The sequence below is a fragment of the Siniperca chuatsi genome, linkage group LG22, assembly GCF_020085105.1.
Source record: "Siniperca chuatsi isolate FFG_IHB_CAS linkage group LG22, ASM2008510v1, whole genome shotgun sequence".
Lineage (NCBI taxonomy): Eukaryota > Metazoa > Chordata > Actinopteri > Centrarchiformes > Sinipercidae > Siniperca > Siniperca chuatsi.
The window spans coordinates 13129439-13149988 of NC_058063.1; the positions used below are offsets into that span (position 1 = coordinate 13129439).

Genomic DNA, 20550 nt, shown 5'->3' on the forward strand with positions numbered 1-20550 from the left:
TGAATATCAACTGCATCACACAGATTAACCTGCTCAGGGGCCCGGGGCAAAAAATTTGGTGTGGAGAATAGGATTTTAGGGATGCACTGGTGACTTAGGGGTTAAAGCTCTAACTAAAAACCCACACTAAAAAACATCCTCGGTTCATGTCCGGCCAAGGACCTTTGTTGAGTCACATTCCCCATCTCTTTCTCCCCTTGTTTCCCATCATCCCTTTACTGTCAGCTATCACATAAAGGCATAAAAAATGCCCAGAAGACAAGCTAGCCTACAGTTTAACACAGAATGGTGCAGGAGCCACCTTAAACCGCATAATTTAAGTTTATATTGTGCTTTAGTGGTGCATATTACCAAACACATTTGCTAATCAATTAAATGACCACAAAGTATTTGCTACACAGACAACCTGGAGCCTTCAGGGCCCCCTGAGGGTCTGGGGCCCTGGGGCAGTTGCCTGCTTTGCATGGTTTATATTCCAGCTTTGGCATTACACAAAGATTATGAACAAACCTATTCAAAAACAGGCATTTTTAAACAAATAAATAAATACAAGAGTCACAACATCCATTAGTGCCTGTTGTGAAGCTTTCAATCATACCACGTGGTCTTCCTCAACAGATGAGCGTTCAATCTCAATTTTTAAGCCAACATGGACGAGAAGAAAATGGAAATTTTAACATCTACATCTCCATGACAACTGGGGCAAACTCCATCTGCTGTTGAAAATCCTGTGATACAATCACAGTTCCACGGCCAAGAATTCAGTCTTAAAAAGACAACTTAACTAACTAAATATATTTCCTAAACTGTGACATTTTTATTTTTGTTCTCAGTGTCTTTATTTCAAAGTAATCTGAAAATAGCTGATTCACACAGAGATACTGGAAAATACCTTGACCTACTAACAGTTTGATGAGGTAACCAGCGGTTATATTGGAACAAATTTTTAAAGAAACAGGCAACCTAAAAGTAAAATTGACTGTTATCCAAAGCGTCACCTGTCATTTGCTCTTACTTTGAAGTAAATCTGTAGTATTTCCGGTGTCTGTGCAGCTCATTCTGTGTGACTTGACGCTCCTCTCCTGTGTGTAGTCTCGCATTGAGGTTGAAGCTCCATATAAGCGTTTCCATAATGCGGGCGTGAAGTGCTCCATGTAGTAAACGGAGGGGGATTCAGGAGGAGGACAGCGGAGGGTCACCGGCTTTACACCGAGCCTGTCTGTCAGGCAACGGGAGGGAAGAAAATGTCGAACCGAAAACACCGGGACAACCAGGAGATCTGCGCCCGCAAGGTCCGCGAGCTGGCCCAGTCTGGAGTAAACAAACACTGCTTCGAGTGCAACCAACCCGGGGTGACTTACACCGACATCACAGTGGGCAGCTTCGTCTGCACGTCGTGCTCCGGAATGCTGTGAGTAAAAAAAAAACCTGCCGCGCCTCCTGGATTTATTTACTGCACATTTTAGCATCAGCGTGAGGACCAACAGATACTGATATAGAGCAGTAGAGTAAAAAAAAAAGTGCCAGGCCCTGAGATTGCACCATGCACCACCCAGAGCCAGATTTACAGTGTGTTATTTTTTATTTTTCAACCTTAACAGGGAGTGTTGGTGCGGTGCAACAGCCACACATTCATTTAATTTACGCAGTCTCTCTTTCTCTCTCATGCGTGTCTCCCAACAGCTTCATAAACGACAGACCGCTAGTTGGTCATTTTCCAGCTCTGAGTTACGGTTCATTTCGTCATGGTGCAGGTTTGACACTCTCTCTCTCTCTCTCCAGGCTCCTCTCCAGTGTGGGCGCGGGCGCGCGTGTGTGTGTGTGTGTGTGTGTGTGTGCTGTCACATTTTGTTCTGCATGTTCAGCCTAGTCCCAACACTCCTCAGGAAGACGGTTTTAGCACTTTATTGCGCAATTGTGCACATGTACAGCAGTGTCCCACTTTGTGTCCCCCCCAAGCATGGAGAAAATAAGAGGTTCTGGTTACTGAAAACACATGTTTCTCTCTGTCACAAGGGTGTGTGTGTGTGTGGCCCCTGTTTCACACCAATTCTGCCCTTAAATTCACAGTCACATGTCAAATGTTTCCTCTCCTACCTGCTCTGTCCCCCGAGCGAGGAATGACTACACATCTTTAATTTCTTTGCCTTAGTTTACTCCAAATTCCTCTCTCCATCTCTCCTCTGTGTCCCAGGAGAGGCCTCAACCCTCCCCATAGAGTCAAGTCTATCTCCATGACAACCTTCTCCCAACAGGAAGTAGAATTCCTCCAAAACCATGGCAACGAGGTGAGTGACATTCACAAGTCTGAGGCTTCAGGTGAGTTTATAGGCAGGACTTGATGCACCACTTTGCAGGCACAAGTGTGTTTTTTTGTCTATTATTGACACTTGTAAAGTCATCCGAGGTTATGAGTCCCTGTTTTTTGGTTCAAGTTCGGTTTTAAACTCACTCTCTGGTTCTGATATGAAATATGAAACGTCCCTCATGGTTACCAGTTGAACCAGTCTTTGTGGTCAGGCCTTTTTTTTTTTGGGGGGGAAGAATGCTACTGTGCAGCTCACACGGTGCCAAGAAACAAAAAGACTAGCACTGTCTGTCCCACCCAAACCACAGTCTATTTCCTCTGAGTGTGTGTGTGTGTGTAGGCCACTGGTTCCCTAACTTTTTTAAACCAGGGCACCCCTTCATAACTGTAAAATGTCCCCGCTCAGCATATATCTTGATCCCAATTCTTAAAAACAACAAACTTAAGGGATCCTTGTCAGAAATGTTTGTTTATGTGATGTGTTTATATATGTATGAAAAAAAGATTATGAGCAGATTAGGGCTGAAACTAGTGATTATTTTCATTGTCAATTAATCTGCCGATTATTTTCTCGATTAAACAGTGAAAAGTGCCCGTCACAATTTCTTTTAAGTCCAGGGTGACGTCTTCAAACTGCTTTTTTGTCCAGTAAACAGTCTAAAACCGCAAATTATTTAGTTTACCATCAAATAAGGCAAAGGGAAACAGAAAAACCCTCACAATTGAGAAGCTGGAACCAATGAATGTTTGTCATTTTTGCTAGACCTAAACCATTAATTGATTATCATAATAGTCACCAAGTTATTTTCTAAATGGTCAAATATCGATATCAAAAATCCAGTGTCGAGCTACCACTTCGGTTACCATGACAACTGACAACCCTGAGCTGTCATGTCACCAGGATTTTTTAATATGGCAATTTTGATGTTTATTGCTTATTTCTTCTTTTGATGTGTTTGTAAACATAAATATAAAAATGTAGTAAATGTAAAATGTCACTTCATTTTGTTATGTGGTGAAACTTATGTGCACTTAAATGCACCCATTTTGGGAACCAGTGGTGTAGGCAGCACTCTCTCCTGAGCTTATATCACACAAATAAAGGGTGAAGTGTTTCAGGCTGTCAAGATGAGTGCTGACCGTTTTTATCAGCTTGCTGTCGGCCAGGATGTGTGTGTGTTTGTGTGTGTGTGTGTGTGTGTGTGTGTGTGTGAGAGAGTGAGTGAGTGAGTGAGTGAAGTATAATGTGAGGAGAGGCAGAGGTGTGTACCGTCCAGCTTTTTCTCCACATCATCCAGTGATCCAGCCAGTCATGATTCATAGGCACTCTGACCGGATATGAATCACCGATGAGAAAATCTGTTTGTGTTTTTCTCTGAGACTAAATGTCAAACAAATGCGTTTGATTTTTTTATGCTCAAGGAGATAGACACCGATCCTTTCTGATGCTGATGCCAAATTGTCACAAGTTTTAATTGTTTCTCTGGCTAAATGTGTGCGTGTTCAGGTCGGGAGGAGGACTTGGCTGTGTGTGTTTGACCCAAAGACGGACGGCTGCTCAGACATGAAGGACTCCCAGAAGTTTAAAGAGTTCCTCCAGGACAAATATGAGAAGAAAAAGTGGTGAGAATTTTGGTTTCATCTGCATCATAACATGCATGATGTAACCTGGCAAGAGCAAAGGCTTAGAGGTGAATAGGACTGCAACTAATGGTTATTTTATATTTATTCATCAATTAATAATTTGATGTATAAAATGCCCATCACAAGTGGATGCAAATGGATTGCTATTTGGTACAAATATTCATCTCCCCCTCAGGATAAACTGTAAAACTTTGGCGATCCCCAGGGTTTCTAGCGCCATCATCCGGTCACATTTTTAATTTGGCTAGTGCTTGATTTGTGACTATTTATGACCAAATACCTGCAAAACTAATGATGTTCCCATCAGCCTTACTTTGTCTTTAGTGCTAATCAGCAAATGTTAGCATGTTAACACGCTAAACTAAGATGTCAACAATGGTATACCTGCTAAATATCAGCATGTTAACATTGTCATTGTAAGAAAGTTAGCATGCTGATGTTAGCATTCAGCTAACTTTACATGTAACGGCATGAGAAGGTAAAAATTTCAGCCTCAGCTGTACTGTATTGTTTAGTGCTAATTAGCAAATGTTAGCATGCTAACACGCTAATTGTGCTTAATCCTCAATTGTGCTTTTCATGAGGCGGGTTAGTGACACAGACTACTTTTAACTGTACTAAATAACTCATCTCTTTCAGGCATTTTTCCAAAAGTAAGAACCGGAGGGATGTTGAGGGTCCTTGGAGCCCAGGGATCCAGGCCGTGCCCCCTTCCCATGGTCCTTTAGCGAGCCAGGCCCCCTCGCATAACCTGCCCCCTAATGCCAGGTCCACAAGGCCACTGGTGAGAGAGCTTAGTGTGTCCTAATTGCTTATGTAATGGCTTGAGAGAGTAGTGAAGGCGAAGGGGAGAGGAGTGAAAGTGAGAGGATGAGGATTCAAGAGAGAAAGTGCTTGGGTGTGGTAGAAAAAGAGTAAGTGAAAGGAGTGTTCAAAGAGTGTCCAAAAAAGAGAGAGGTGAAGAAAGCACCTGAATTCACTTCCACACTGCGGCAGAGAGACAGAGTATGATGGGTTGGACAGCGAGAGGGCCAAGTAGCCTCAACATCAAAGCCGCTGCTTATAAATTATTGAGAGAGCATGAAAGAGACTCACTTCTTCTGCCTTTGTGTCTATCGTTCTACCTCCCATCTGCTTCTTTCTCTTTATTTCTATCTCTTGTCCTGTAGTCCCAGTCCCAGCTGCCGTCATGGGATCGAGCTCCTGCGATCTCGCCTGCCGACATGCGGACGGACGTGTTCACCGCTCGGCCATCACGCTCCCAAAGCTTCAGAGACCCCCCTCTGAAAGGTTGGAGGTTGAACTTTATCAGAGGAATTGATATTTTTGGACTGAATGTGATCGATCCCTTCACCTATTTGTCCTTTTCTTTGTCTGATATAGATCCCACCCACTGTGGGATAGAACGACAGCGGCCAGGCTCCCTGTCGTCAGCGCTGGGGGCTCAGAGCCACGCCCCCTCCTTCCCCGCCCTCCCGCGGCCCTCAGGTGTGTCCCCCCACTGACCTCCTCATTTTCCATTCCTTCTTAGTCTCAATCAAGCTGGAAAATGTCATTTTCAAATATTTCTATTGAGTTTTCAGAATAAGCATACTCACAAATTCTTTCATCACACACAAACTTTATCAAATTCCACCTGTGTTTAAATTAGATTCGTGTCATTATATATAATGATAACGCAATATAAAATCACATATACTGGGATAGTACATTTTATCCATCCACTCCTAGCTGTGATCTTTAAGTCCTGTGGGAGCACCTTGAATATGGCCGTCATCGGGGTTTAGCATCAATAACTGTGCCACATGCATTTAAGGGGGCGTTAAAAACCCCTGTCCAAAAATCCTCCAGCCACGCACGGTACATGTCCAGAACATATGGCTGTGATGGTACCTGGATCACACCTTCATCTTAAAGGACATTTTATATTTTTCTTGTTGTCAACAAATCCTACGAAAAGGCCAAAACCAGCAATGAATGTATCCTACTAAGTGTTGCCTGTGTAGCGACAGCCTGATATATCTTATTCCTCTGTGCCATTGTTGTCTATTAAAAGCACTCTATCTTGACTCAGTCCCACACATATTGTCCTGCTGTTTTAAATACCCACTAGAGCACCAAATGTGTATTAATCCGCCGCTGAAAATAGTTCCTAAATATGCACTAATTCCCCCCTGTTTGTGTAACATTTGCTAAAAACTACAGTGCCCACCTGTTTCAGGAAATTATTTAACCTTTTTTGAAAATTAAAAGATGTATTTGTGACCTGTTTTTTAAAAAGATTTATGCCTTCATTAGTAACCAACCAATGGGCTTCGGGCTGCGAGCCACAGAAAGTATTAAGAGACAGACTAACACATTGTTTGTTTTGGTCATTTTGTGGGATTTGTTGAAAATAAGATAAATAAAATATAGAATAACGCCAGCCTTACCCTTTAAGAGTTTTGGCAATTTACTACTAGTTAGATAAGGCCTAGACTGTAGAACCTGATGCATATTGATGAAGAATGTACAAAACGAATTGCTAACTGCCATGATGTTTCTGATATTTGTGAGCCCAAGTCCTCCTTCTGTTGCACCTTTTAAGGAAGGTGATGCAGCCACATGGATTGTCTTGTAAAACTAGATACTGTACCCTTTTCTATTCTACTCTTTGGGCTTCTAGCTGTAAAATCTGGCAGTGCATAGTGTCAGTGTGTTGTCCAGAATGTGCAGATTGTTGAATATTTTCTCACCGATGACGCCGTCCACTCATTACTGTTGGCTCTAAGTGTCACTTTGGGAAGGACAAAGAGAGAGAACTACTTAGCTTGCAGTCCTGATTTTCAGCTTGACAGTGTTTTTTTAGCGTATCATGTGGGTTTAAAATGGCTCCATGTCATCATCTTAGCACACTGGGTTGCTCTTCGTGAATAGCAAAAATCCAACAGACTGCTCAGCTGGCCACAGATGACAGCAGGGACAACAGTTTCATATGACGTCAATGACACTTTCTCTTCTCTTTTCTCCACTTGTCCCTCAATTTATCCCTCTTTCTCTTCTGTCTCTGTCTGTCTTATCTCACTTTCCTCTCTTCCCCAACCTCGTAGCCAGTAGCTCTTTCAAAAATCACTTCACTTTAGGTAAGACACGGGCACCAACCAATGCATTTGAGTGTGTGCTGAATGGATGCGATCAATAAGCTCTTCCATGCTGTATCATTCATGTCTTAATGGCCAATCTGTGGGCCATGTTGGTGCTGGCCGTACCTCACATACATGTGAATTTGGCTTTATTTTAGAGCAGTTTGAGAGAAGACACAGCACTCTATATTCATTTAGCCGCCCGAGTCACGGCTGACTAGTGTCACACGCTGCAATTGAGGTCAATATTTTTCTTCATCAATCAGGTTTCCCACTTCAAAGCCCAGATCTGAAGGCTGGGAGGGTCAAGGAGACACACACACACACACACACACACACACACACACACACACACTGGTCCCTCAGGAAAAAGAACAAGTTTAAAGTAATGCTATTTTTAGGCCGTAGCTGCTGCTGCCCCCGTCAGCAAAGGAACGCTAAAATTCCGCACCACATTGGCGTTGAAGCACTTAAAAACTATGTAGGGTGCAGCTGTAATCCCACGATACACATTAACATCTCAAACAAGTATTCTAGATAGGGCCTATCTTTGCATACCTGAACTATCTCTAGCCCTACAGTAGTATATGATCATATCCCTAAAACATGCAGCTTGACTTTCGCATGCTATATATCTTCAGATTATCTGTATCAGGTCAAGTCTGGTCTGGTTTCTGTCACTGACTCCTCAGCTGACAGACAGAAACAAGCTGTATTAAAAAAAAAACCAAAAAAAAAACAATACCCATTTTCCATTTTATCCCCATGCTAAGAACGTTGGCTGATACTAGCATGCTTTGTGGCTAATGTTTGTGGAAAGCTTGCTACCTGCAAAGAATCGTAATTTCCTGCTTTTGTAACTGTCTAACAATTGTATCTTTGTGGTTGGTGCTTTTGAAAACTATCCAAGAACTTGTTGGCTCGCTGCTGTGCCTTTTTGATTTTTTTTTTGTTAATGCTTAACCATGATGACTGTTAATGCTACTTGATATGTCAAGCTAATCCTGCATTTGACAAGCCTCATAGCATGATAATGTTATAATAGCATGAGACAGATTGTTTTAGGTAGTGTATGGATTGTTTCATGTGGTTTGGCTTAAAGCTTGTGACTCTCTTTTAATTATATTTGTCCATACGAATATTAATATAATTTCTACACTGGTATATGAGAATATGTGCTAGCATAAAATCAGACTAATGTACATAAATTGATCTGATAAAGCACTCTATTCCTCAAAAAGTATTCCTTAATTTGTTTGTCTTTTGACAAAACTATTTCATCTCAAGGTCCATTTAGTAGTTGTTTAGTAGCTTTCGATCATATCACATGATCTTCCATAGCAGATGGAGTTTTCATGGAATTGTAGATGTTCAAATTTCCAATTTTTTCCTGAGCACTTTAAGGACTTCTCGTCCACATTGGCTTGAAAACTGAGGTGATTAAAAAGCTTCAACGCCTACTAAATGGACTTTGCGGTGAAATTGTTTTTCAACTGCTGTTTGCAAGAATAAACATTGAACCTCAGCTTTTAAACTAACATCAGCGAGAAGTTCTTAAAGAGTTCAGAAAAAATGGAAATTTTAACATCTGCGACCGGGCAAACTTCATCTGCTGATGAAGATCAAGTGATGTGATGGAAACCTCCAGAACTGCTACTAAAGGTCCTCGTGAGGTTCAAAGTTCATTCCCGACCTTGGAGAAAACACCCACACATCACTTGGGGTGAGATTGTTTATCCGTTTAGTAGCTGTTCTGGGGCTTTTGACCATATCCCATGATCTTCTTCAGCAGATGGAGTTGATGAAGATCAAGTGAAATGATCGAGACCTCCAGCACAGCTACTAAATGGTTAGATTGGTTAGACCTTGTGGTTAGATTTTTTTTCTTGCCCTTTTTAGGTTTAAAGTCCATTCTTGACCTCAATCAGCAGTTGACAGAACAATCTCACCTCAAGGTCCATTTAGTGGCTGTTCTGGAGCTTTTGATCAGTTCACGACCTTCTTCAGCAGATGGAGTTTGCCTACATTTCCATGACAACTGGACAATTGTACCAGCTCTCATCTGCTGTCTTTGCACTGAAGCTCAGTCTGGTTTTCTCGCTCTCAGGTCGTACAATATCAGCCTCAGGGACCACGGGGCCCTTCAGGGCCTTCCCTAAATCTCTCAGCGTCGACTTTGGAGGTCTTAGCCATCCTCAGCAGCAGCATCTGCCCCAGTCTCTGTCCCAGCAGCATCAGCAGCCTGGAAGCGTCGGCCAGACGACACCGCCAGTCGGCAGCTGCAACGCCCAGGACAGATATGCTGCGGTGTTACAGCTGGACAGTGTCTTCTCTGACACATCAACGGCCACAGGTAGGAAATATTTGAGTTTGTGAGGAGATGCTTTTAATGTTCTAAGTACTGTACTTAAGTAAAGTTTTGAGATACTTTTACTTTACTTGATTATCTCCATTTTATGCCACTTTATACTTCTACTCCAGTACAATGCTACTCTAATTCAGAGGGAAATATTGTACTTTTTACTCCTCTACATTTATTTGACAGATATAATTGTATCTGTATTTTCAGATTTAGATATAAAAACACAACATAAGATGATAAAAAGATTAAACCAGTGGCTCCCAATCTTTTTAGCTTGTGACCCCTTATGAAAACGCAGTGTCTAGTTTGGGCCCTTTGTCATGTTTCAGATGAGCTGTTAGCAGTTCTTTTCACATGGTTTCATTTTAATAACTGTTTGAGTCCCAAAAAGGAAAAAAACGTATCCGATATTTCACAAAAAGCAAATAGAGAATACAAATTTGTGTAGCAGGACTTGGTTCTTCTTTTCTCTGGTCCATTTTTCTGCGGAACGAGTAGTTTGAAGTACATTTTTCTGTTAATACAGATGTACTTTTACTTAAGTAGAATTTTGATTGTACTTGTTCTTGTATAGGAGTATTTTTACATTGTACGTTGTACTGGCACTTTTACTGAAGTAAAGGACCTGAGTGCTTCCTCCACCACGAACTCAGAGATAGATAGAGAGGCAGAGTTAGAGTGTGCGTGTGATGCAGATTGTCACGACCAGCTCAGCTAGGTTGCATAACATCCTTACTCCAAATGCCAAGGCTTTCAGCAACTGAATTATGCTCATTGTGTTTGCTCCAGATCATGCACAGTCTGATTCGAAAGGACCTTGTTGATACGTTTTTAAAATCAGCTGTATTTGTCTAATAACCAAGGCGGCGGTTTTAATGCATAGGATTCATGTGAGAAGCCCTCAAGCTTTCTACAAGAAGCTTTGCTGTTCTCCACCTTCATCGCAGCCTCCCCTGCCCGGCAGAGTAATGAGGTTATTGATTTTCTGCCCCGGCTCAGTTTGATTCATATCAAGCTGAACGCAGAGACGATATTTTATTCAGGGGATTTGTAATTCTTTTGTTCTCTGATGACTTACATGCTTAAGATCAACTGTTTGAACTCATTTGTGAGATTTTTTACTCACATTTTAACTGAGTAGTAGCACTTGATCTCTTAAATTAGCTCTCATTAGAGCCCTGAGGTCATGTTGTGGTCTGTGTGAAATGCTTGCTTGCAGCGCCACCTGCCGGTCCTCCGCAGTACAGCACCATCTTCAGCAGCAGGGTCTCGTCCAGCTCTACTCCTGCCAGGTAGAGGAAAAAAAAAACAGTCTTGTCAAATCAGCTTTTGTCTAACATGACATTTGGAGCCCTTTTTTAAAGGTCATATTCTGATCAATCCTCTGTTTTTCTGCTTTCCCCCAGTTCCCCCGGTGTCGATACAGTCTCGAGCTCCCAAACCTTTGCAAGTAGGTACCGAGCACGAACTGCATTGATCCTTCCTGCTAACCTGCACTATATTTACATTCAGCTCCTTCATCTTTAAAGCCGTCTAATTAGGATGCATGTGTGTGACTCAGAGCAGTGTTGGTTTGAATAGACAGGAATGCACCACCACACACTGAGTTATCTCCCCCTGTCTCCCTGTGTGTCTCAGATTTCCCCAACCCATTTAGCTCCAGCTCCGCTTCCCAGCAGTCCGTTGCCCTCTCCCCCAGTAACCCCTTCAGCAACGCAGGAGGTGAGACTCATGTTAAGGGTCCTTCAGACTCTGCTACTTCCTTTTTAGATGGGAAAATGTCACTGCACATGTTTTCTTTAGGACTTCTAACCGTGTTATACTTTTTTTTTTTAAAAGATGATGATGATGGTGACTTTATCATCAAAAGTTGTGGTTTTGTTTTAGAGAAAGGGTTTTGTGTTTCTGTGATCACTTTGCAGAGTGACATAATCTAGATTCTGCATGTAGAAAGTCTTATTATTTTAAAAATATAGATCATTCTATCCAGAAAAATAAAGTCTTACAGTAAGATTTAGTTTTTTATCAAGTGTTTGGAGGTTAAAGGGAAAGTAGCAGCAATCAGTTGCTTAACTGATTAGTCGATCGTCAGAAAATTAAATGGCAAGGATTTGGATAATAGACTAATGATTTCAGTTTAAATAATGCAAAATATGGCAAAAGTTTGCTGGTTTCAGCTTTTCACATGTGAAGATTTGCTGATTTTGTGTGTTTGATATTATTTTGAATTGAATATCTTTGGGTTTTGGACTGTTGCTCAGACAAATTGGCATTTTTCACTCATTTTTGTTTTTCAACGTTTCATAGACCAAATTATTAATTGAAAAAATAATGGATAGATTACTTGGTTATTAAAATAATCATTAGTTGCAGCCCTAATTTCTTTTTACACTCAATTTTAACTATGATTATTAATTTGTGACATGTATTACATTTTGGTAAAAACAAAACAACACAAAAAAAACAAGTGTAGAAATCATGTACACAATTATTTTCCAAAGAAGCCAGATGAAGAGACGTCCTAAATGCTACGGAGGTGAATAAAACACTCTTCAATACTAATACAATTCCTAAAAAGAAACACAGTGGATAATGCCTCTGAGTACAGGAAGGTAATAAAAGAGTGAAGAGCAAAAAAGGAAAAATAAGATAACGTTTTATTTTAGTTTTGATCTGTAATTTCGTAATAATTTCCTAGGATGCTTCCCGGGTAACAGCTATGTAATTTGATAAAAATAAAGTTCTGGAAAAAACAGTTCTGAGACAGCTGAGCTGAGTTTATAAGCAGCTGTTAATTTCCTTCAGAGCTGCTCCATTTAAACACAAGCAAATATCCATTATTTATTATTATTGGAAGCTTTTTTTTTTTTGTTGAACTGTAGGCTTTTTGTTGCATGTTCTGCTGACCTGCTGTGCACTGACTACTCTCTAAGTTACTTTTATTTATTTATTTGATGTATTCAGTTTACATTTGAGATTTGTTCAACTTTAATGGCAGCTAACGATCTTTTTTACATGGACTACTTTAGCTGTATCTGATCTCACTGTATGTGGGTGTACCTTTTCTCCAGGTGACTCCAGTGCGTTTGTCACCTCGCCGACCTCAGTTTTTCCTCCGTCCGCCTCTTTCCCAGCACCCACCACCCAGAATGCATTTCCTCATGAGTCAGCCAGCAACCAGGAAGCCAATGGTAAAGTTTTTTTAAGTATTATTTAATTTTTAGTCAATAGGTAATGAAAATAGGTTGAGGTTTTGAATTTGTATATTTGGGATTTGTATTGTATTTGCTGACTTTTATCCATGTTGTAGCAACCAAAAGCACTCTCAGATCAGGTCAGAAACTTTAATATGTTAGTTTATGGATCTCGTCATGTCTTTCCATAATAGTTCAGAATGCTGTGCTGAAAACTATTTGGATAACTGATTTGTCGGTTTTCATTTATCAAGCAAAATACCAAAGTTGCTGGTTTTAGCTTCTCAAATGTGAGGATTTGCGACTTTTCTCTGTATTATATCATTGTAAATTGAAAATCTTTTGGTTTTGGTCTAATAAAACAAACAATTTGAAGATGTCACCTTGTGGTATAGAAACTTTTGGAATCCCTTTTTCACAGATGAATCAATAATGCAAATAACTGTTAGCTGCATTCCTAATTCAGAATAAGGACAATGCCAAAATAAGCGTATCAAGTGTCATCAATGTTATGCCATTTTTAATAACTAGAATATATACATTTATGATGATTTTCATTCTATATGATAAATCTCTCTTGCAACAGTGAGATTGGGAGAGTGTGACAGTGAGCCAGCATGCACAATATCAGGACCCTGAGCTAAATGGAATTCAGCCATCATTCATTTTATTATTTACACCTGTGCTTTTCCTACTGTGACATATTTAACTGTCTTCTGCGAAAAAGGTGAATAATGCGCAATAAAACATAAAATGGACTTTAGTTTCACCTAAATCACATGACAGACAAAGCTTTGGGGAGAACATTAAACCTGCTTTCTACAGCTAAGAGATCTTTGACCTTTTGGTTACAGTTTTCTTCAAATAATATTCTACATTATATGTTTGTAATTTAGGTTTGTACCATACATCAACAAACCATCTTTCCTTATACTGTGATATACTATATTGTGTACTATAACATTTTATCTTTGTTAGTATGCTAGGCTAAATCACAGCCTTACACCCTCCCATACATATATATTCAACATAAAACACGAGGTCAAAATGAAATCCTGCATACGTGCTGTAGCTGCAGATGAAACGCTGAGAAGCTGTGAGGCACCAACGCACACCGCTCATTATTTCGACAGTGACCACCAGCAACAGCCCAGGAAGCCCAGTTCACACACTCAGTATAGAGCTGCTGCTGCTGCTGCGGTTTCTGGTTTCAGTGTTGTCTTAACACCACTGAACATGTTGTGTGTGTGTGTGTGTGTGTGTGTGTGTGTGTGTATGTGTGTGTGTGTGTGTGTGTTTCAGGTTTTGCCTCCTTCCCTGTGCCCGACTCTCAGCCCAAAGTCCCTCGGCCGATGTCGGTGAACCCGTTTACGGTGAGTGCAAACTTGCAAACAAGTGGCACCAAGTGCACTTTTGCAAGCTCTCTTTTTCCTTTTTTTGCAAACTACAGGAAGTGTAGTTAAGTCCTCTCTGCTTGTTCTCTTTCTTGTCTTTCAGGGGAATGTTTACCCCAGTCGAGGGACGTCGCGTAATCCTTTCATCTGATCCCCCCTCCTCTCTCCTTACCTAACATCTCTGGGAACTGAGGGAGAACTTGAGGAGTCGCTGCCATTTCAATGCCTTTGGAGTATTATCACCCTCTAAAGGGAGGGTCTGACCCCTCCCTCCTCCTCTCTCCTGTCTCTGTCTGTGTTTACGTGTTTGTGGAGGAGACAAAAAAAAAAATGTGTGAATGTAATTATGAAATTCATGTATGTGTGTATGAGAGCGTTCCCCCTGCTGTCAATATGTCAAAAAGGTGTTTGTGTGCCAGTAGACGCCACCTCAGGGCTCTGCGGGAGTCACGAGTAAATGACGCCTCTATGATTTTACACACACACACACACACACACGGTCGCTGCTGCTGCTGCTACTTTGCTTTCATCTCCTGCTTAAAAGTGCAAAAAAAAACCCCAGCCCGTCGGTAAATACGTGAGCATTGTCTTCTTCTTTAAAAAGTCTCAGTTGTCCAAAGGACTCTGCATCACGAGTTCCTACAGATGGTTATAACAGCCTTAACAGCCTCCTGATGCATGTGATACGACAGGCTTTTCTCTGTAGAGGGTGTGTGGAACACGTTTGCATTCGTCACAGTTTGTTTGGGGGTTTTTTTGTCAGGTTTCCTTTGTAGGATAATCTTATGTTTTTTCCCACTCCTAGGCTGCATGCGCTTAGAGGGCTAAAAGGAGATGCTATTGAATGTAAAAGCAATTTCAGAATAACTTAACGGAAACGTGTATAAAAACATCATCGCTTCATGTACCGGACCAAAATGTTTCTCGCTCGTTTTTGTTTTGTTTTGATTTTTTAATTTTTTTTATTATTATTTCAGTTGACATGGAGTCGAAGTTTATTTCCCTTATTTTGCCAAAAAGAGAGAGAAAAAAAAGAGATTCATGTAACATCTTTGTAATGTCAAGTATTCGTGTTCATAAAATTAGTTTGTTGCTTCTTAAGACAGTTTGGCTCTGGGTGTTCATTTATATGTAAATGTGTTAAACTAATGTGATAAATGAATCTCTCATGAACAAAAATACAGAGATCATGTTCTTGGTTATTGAGTATGATAGAAGCTTGTTTTTTAAAGGCTGCAATGACTTCTTCAAACACCGGGGGGCGCGTGATATCCACTATTCTCTGACCTCGTGCACAAGGTTACTTATGGATGTACATTACATAACAACATAGATAAGAATGCATAAGAATACAGTACAAAGACAGAAACCCTTTTACAGCTTTCAGAATGACTACTGTTAGACCCTTTTTAAAAGATTTATTGTCATTTTAAATTCAGAGTAAATCCAGATCTAAAACATCCATATTTATTATCTGTTATTATAGGCATCATTCGGTGGGATTTATTACAGCCATGCACCAGTGAGAGATGGGCAGTCAGAACAGCTCAGCATCACTGTACTCACAGACAGTGAAACAGCAGAAACAACGCGTTTAGAAATGCCTCATTTATTTAATTACAGCAGCTTAATATGCTGTTTGTGCAGCATTTAGGGATCAATAAAAAACTACTGTATTCTCACAGGATTTAATGAGTTCTCTGTGAAGCAAAAATATATGTATGCACTCAATCACACATCTACTGCATTTGATGTAGTAAATGTTTAGATTAGTGCTTTAAAAGTTAATATATTACCATATGAGTACAGGACAGAGGGGGATTTTTTTTATAATAAATAGAACAGGATGGATTCATGGAAGCGCCAACACTGAAATATTACTCCACACACATTGGAAGTGTTGCTGCCTTCACGTGCTGTGGGACATGTCGCTTGTTGGTTGAGTGAACCTCAGATAAACCCCATAAGATGCAATAAAAATGCAATAAATAAGAAAGTTCACATGTTACAGCAGCACGAGAAACAGACAAAAATAGAACAATTTAAAATTAAATATATAAAATATTTAAGAAATTACATTCAAAAGCTACATTATACATAATCTTACAATATATTAGACTATATATATATATATATATATATATATAGCTAATTTATTACCGGACATACTGTTTAGTATTCATTGTGCCTAATGATTATTATTAGTAGATGGTCCAGTTTAACCTAATGTTAGCTTTAAAGTCCACTGGACTTAGTGACTATATTATAGTGAAGTTAATTACTGAAGTTAGAAGAAGATTAAATTACTAAAAGGGCAAAGCAGGCAAAAAGGGGCCAAAAAAACCCAGCTTCATTGTGTATCAACTGATTGTAGGTAATTTGATTAATTGCAAACTTTTTAGGAAATGTACACCACTTATGTCAGACAGGTCCTGCTATATTACCTAGTCATGTGACCCTGTCATGGGACCTTGTTACAAATAATACACTTCATTTTTTAGTTTAGATTGTGCTCACATGGTGCATATTCCTAAAGATAAAGCTGTATTTCACCAAATTGCCTCAAATTAAGTGACACACACACCAGGTGGTATTTCAGCATGTAAATACTGGTTGGTCTCTGGGTCTCTGGGCAAATAATTAAACTTCCTGGTACTATATAGTCTGCTAGGTGCAATGTAGGCTACTTGGAGGCAACGGAGTACATACACAATGGACAGAGGGGCCCAGTAAAAAAAGTTTTGCCTCAGATCCCCCTTACACATTAATCCAGATTTAGCTAGAATAAGTGGAAACACTTCTGTTTTGGGGGATATTTTCCAATAGCCCAACGTGCATAGAGATTTTTAAACCATTTTAATATACATATGGGTGTTCACGTTATTAATTTAATAAAGCGAACACCCATACAGTGTAAAAGTCACAAACGTGTAAGTAAGAGTTGAGTGTCTTATTTTAGTGGTTTGAATAAAGCAGCACCAGAAAACTTATTAAACCTGACTTTTTCCCTAGTACAAACTCCTAACATACACTCACTATAAACTTTTTTATCTCTGCTCATCCAAAAATGTTCATCTTTTCATCCAGTTATGTATTATCATCCATAAGTGTGAATTGTTGTTTATTTTTATCATACTGTTGTTACTTGTTCATTACATACATACATATATATGTATATGTGAGTGCAACAAGCTGACTCACTAGTTTAGGACTTCAAAGTTCTTTTGTACTCAACACAAAACGTCAGTGAATAAAAGTCTCAAATCCAAAGTTCTTCGTTTGACTGTTTAATTATGAATCTCAAAACATAAAAAAAAAAAACTTAGGATCTTTACTTTTCTTACAAATTAACTGTGCAGTTCTGTGCAGGTCAGAAGACCGTGTTGCTCCAAAGTCCAGTGGCTTCTGACTGTTTCGTAGGATACTATTTCTTTCATACTAAATCTAACAGCCAATCAAACTGCATTATACTAGATCACTGGCTTCCCTGAGAACTAGATTCCAATTTCTACATTTCATTTGCAACACAGGCTTTTCTCAGATTTACAAAATAAACTCAAAATATTATTACTTCCATAGAAATGGCTTCAACACACACACACACACACACACACACACACACACATATATATATATGTTGCTATATTTTTTACAACACAAGACAATACAAAGGATCTGCTAGACTTGCACTAATCATGTAGGCTACCAGGAGCTATTATTGTACAGGCTATATGTCCTAGTTTTAGTTTTAATGTAGTTAAGATGTTAATTATTTACGTTTTTTTTTTTTATTTATACCTATTTTATCGTTTTTTCTGGCTGCAATTTTCCATTTTGATTAATAAAGTAATCTATCTCTATCTCTCATTCATTAAATCCGGGTAGAAAGCACTGGAATGCACGAAAGAATCGTTGAGAGCTCTGCTGTCCGAGCTCTGACTGGGTCCCTGAATGCAGCGCTGTTCCAGCGTACTAGTACAGCGGTGAGTGACAGTCCTGCCCCACGGTAGCTGCACCGCTCCTCTCCACTCCACACTACAGCAACAAGACCGGAGCCGAACAGGGCAGGGGTGTGATGACAGACAGACAGACAGGCAGAGTGCAGCGGGATGGCCACTGTTCCCTGTGATATGCAGTAAATGGGATTAAACCGCTCGGCCAGCGCTTGGAAACACTAGCAGCAGTAGTAGTAGTAGTGGAGAGTAGGGGGAGCTCCGCGCCGAGCTGCGCCGCATGTGCTCGCCCGTGTGGAAAACTTGCGCCGGCCCGTCCGTCGCAGAGACAAACAACCAAAAAAGAGAGGAAAAACTAACCATAGCTGCAAACAAACCCTGGTTCAGGTTTAATCTCCGGGACTCGCAGCAGCAACCCTCTGCCTCCCCTCTCACATGCCTGCGTTGATGTGGGAGAGAGGGAGGGGAGCGGAGCCGGGGGATGTTTGAATTACCTCCCTAAACTTGCAGAAATACAACAAGGGAAATAAAAGAGATCGCGTTTGTTTTTGTGTCGGAATAAAGGAGATATCGGGGTGTCATGGAGAGCCAAGCGGGCGAGCACCAGAGCTGCGAGGACGTGCGGAAGAGCGGCTACCTCCGCAAGCAGAAGTCCATGCACCGGCGGTACTTCGTGCTCCGCGCCGCCTCGGAGCGCGGCCCGGCCCGCCTGGAGTACTACGAGAGCGAGAAGAAATTCCGCGGCAAGGCCCCCATCCCGAAGAAAGCCGTGGCGCTGGAGACGTGCTTCAACATCAACAAGCGGGCCGACTCCAAGAACAAGCACATGATCGTGCTCTACACCCGGGCCGAGAGTTTCGCCATCGCCGCGGAGAACGAGGCGGACCAGGACGAGTGGTACCAGGCCATGGTGGACCTGCAGTGCAAAAGTAAGCGAGAGTGGCGAAAGACGCTCACACATGGACGCTCTCTCTCATGCATGCATGCATGCACACACTCAATACTGTATGGGGAGAAACGTGGCAATGCCTGCAGAGCAGCAGAAGCGCACTGCAGATCGGGACATGTTTCATTGTGGTGTTTTGGATAATAAGAAGGGGTGATTTAAAAAAAAAAAAAAAAAAAAAAAAAAAAACATTGCAGCTCGCCAAGCCAAGTTTACATAGTTTGTGTCTGTGGCGTGGGTGCACTCCCTTGTACAGTTTTGGGATTTTAAGATGTCTGGTATTAATTTTTACACTTTTAAAACAGGTTATAGTTGTTTACAAACGGCCTCTGACGGGAGTGTGTGTTTGTCTGTGTAGACATGCACATAAAGCTGCACTGTGGAGCTTATCACACCAGTCCTCCTTATCATATTGGTGTCAGGTCAAGATATTTGTTCCCCAGTTGTGCTTCAAACTTTTTTCTATGTGTGGGCCTCAGCTGTGTGCAAGCCTTTGCCTCTCTTTCCCAAGCCAACTGCTCAAACACACCCTGCCCCTCTTGTTTACTTTGCCTGCTCTGCTTTTCTGCTGACACTGCAATATTACGTCAGGCATTGATCCCAGAAGAGGGAAAATGTCCCAAAAGTAGGAGGTTTGCACCTGATCAGTCATGATTCATTCATTAAACATTCATTTTTATTTCCTGACTGACTGAGTAGCTTCTCCTAGAGTGGATCTAATGCTGCCTCATTGTGCAAAAGGTCTCAGCCCCCCCCCCCAAAAAAAATCACCCATGTAGATTTTTCTCAAATGGTGTCTATCAGCCGCTGTGTAAACACAGCTGTCAGAGCAATGGTGGTGAGCAGGGCAACTTCAAATCACCTGTTCAGCCCCCCCCCTCGCTATGAGAGACCGGACAGGCCACAAGGGACGCATGACGCAATCTTGGCAAACGGAGATACGAGTTCAAGGTGCTTCTTACACGTTGGCCCTCCTGCTCTGTTGCACAAAGCAGCTGATTAGTGACGAGGAAGTAAAACACCTGAGGAGAGAGAATGTTTGATAGCCCTGTTTTCCTTCAAAACCCACAGAGAGAGCAAGTTGTTTGAAGGTTGCAGACAGATTTGGCTGATCTGCGAGCTCCAGAAAGTTGCAGGCTGCCAGGAGGTGCATTAGGGGAATCTAGTGAAACCCTGCAGATTTGGAATTGGTCAACATTGTGGCTCCCTCCCTGTTGCTTTAACACAACTGGGTTTGTGTGTGTTTATGTGCATACAGCCCACTTTTCCCAAGTGTTTGACGAGTTTTCCACGAGACTGGAAAGTGAATAGACAGTTGTTGGAGCAGAGATGCAAGACTTTATGTAGGTGCAAATAATCCAATCTGCAGTTACTTGTGTGTGTGTGTGTGTGTGAAGGTCAGATGCACAGAAATCCTGGCATTATGGGCTGCAGCTCAGCAGGTGAGTGCGCTCAGGCCTTCCAAGGAAACCAGACAAGCAGCCGGCTCAAGCATCATCATGCCGTCGCTGCCATGAATTTTCTTTGAAATTACAGGTCCGCCGCGCTGACGGCTTCTCGTCTCCCTCTTTTGTTGCTCCAAGTGTTGGGTTTCTCCTGTAAATCACCATCGCTGACAATGACAAAG

General features: G+C 41.2%; 2 protein-coding genes across 9 annotated transcripts in view; both read left to right on the forward strand.

Annotated features, from left to right (window-relative positions):
* The first annotated feature begins 1037 nt into the window (after window positions 1-1037).
* agfg2 (ArfGAP with FG repeats 2) lies at window positions 1038-15230 on the forward strand. 3 transcript variants are annotated; one of them, XM_044184956.1, is made up of 14 exons: window positions 1041-1411; window positions 2195-2288; window positions 3816-3931; window positions 4592-4736; window positions 5122-5242; window positions 5336-5440; window positions 7042-7074; window positions 9182-9427; window positions 10656-10728; window positions 10843-10886; window positions 11075-11158; window positions 12508-12627; window positions 13933-14003; window positions 14128-15230. In XM_044184956.1, exons 1-14 carry the CDS (start codon window positions 1245-1247, stop codon window positions 14173-14175), a joined length of 1467 nt encoding a protein of 488 aa, XP_044040891.1. In that variant the 5' UTR covers window positions 1041-1244; the 3' UTR covers window positions 14176-15230. The 3 variants fall into 3 exon arrangements, with proteins under 3 accessions (XP_044040893.1, XP_044040891.1, XP_044040892.1); XM_044184958.1 differs by lacking the exon at window positions 11075-11158 and having other exon boundaries at window positions 1038-1411; XM_044184957.1 differs by lacking the exon at window positions 7042-7074.
* Window positions 15231-17350: 2120 nt separating this feature from the next.
* si:ch73-335l21.1 (insulin receptor substrate 1-B) overlaps window positions 17351-20550 on the forward strand; it is a 44692-nt gene continuing 41492 nt past the window's right edge. For 4 of the 6 annotated variants that reach the window (XM_044184960.1, XM_044184962.1, XM_044184961.1 and 1 more), the window contains exon 1: window positions 17351-18906. In XM_044184960.1, the coding sequence (XP_044040895.1) occupies window positions 18558-18906 (349 nt within the window). In that variant the 5' untranslated portion in view covers window positions 17351-18557. The remainder of the gene's footprint in view (window positions 18907-20550) is intronic. The other 2 variants (XM_044184965.1, XM_044184964.1) reach the window with 1 other exon arrangement.

Excerpts from the sequence above, each read along its gene's own strand:
- agfg2 (XM_044184956.1), top strand. The coding sequence starts at position 1,245 with ATGTCGAACCGAAAACACCGGGACAACCAGGAGATCTGCGCCCGCAAG. Across the intron at positions 1,412-2,194 it reads ACGTCGTGCTCCGGAATGCT|GAGAGGCCTCAACCCTCCCC; the intron begins GTGAGTAAAAAA and ends TCTGTGTCCCAG. Across the intron at positions 5,243-5,335 it reads CAGAGACCCCCCTCTGAAAG|ATCCCACCCACTGTGGGATA; the intron begins GTTGGAGGTTGA and ends TGTCTGATATAG.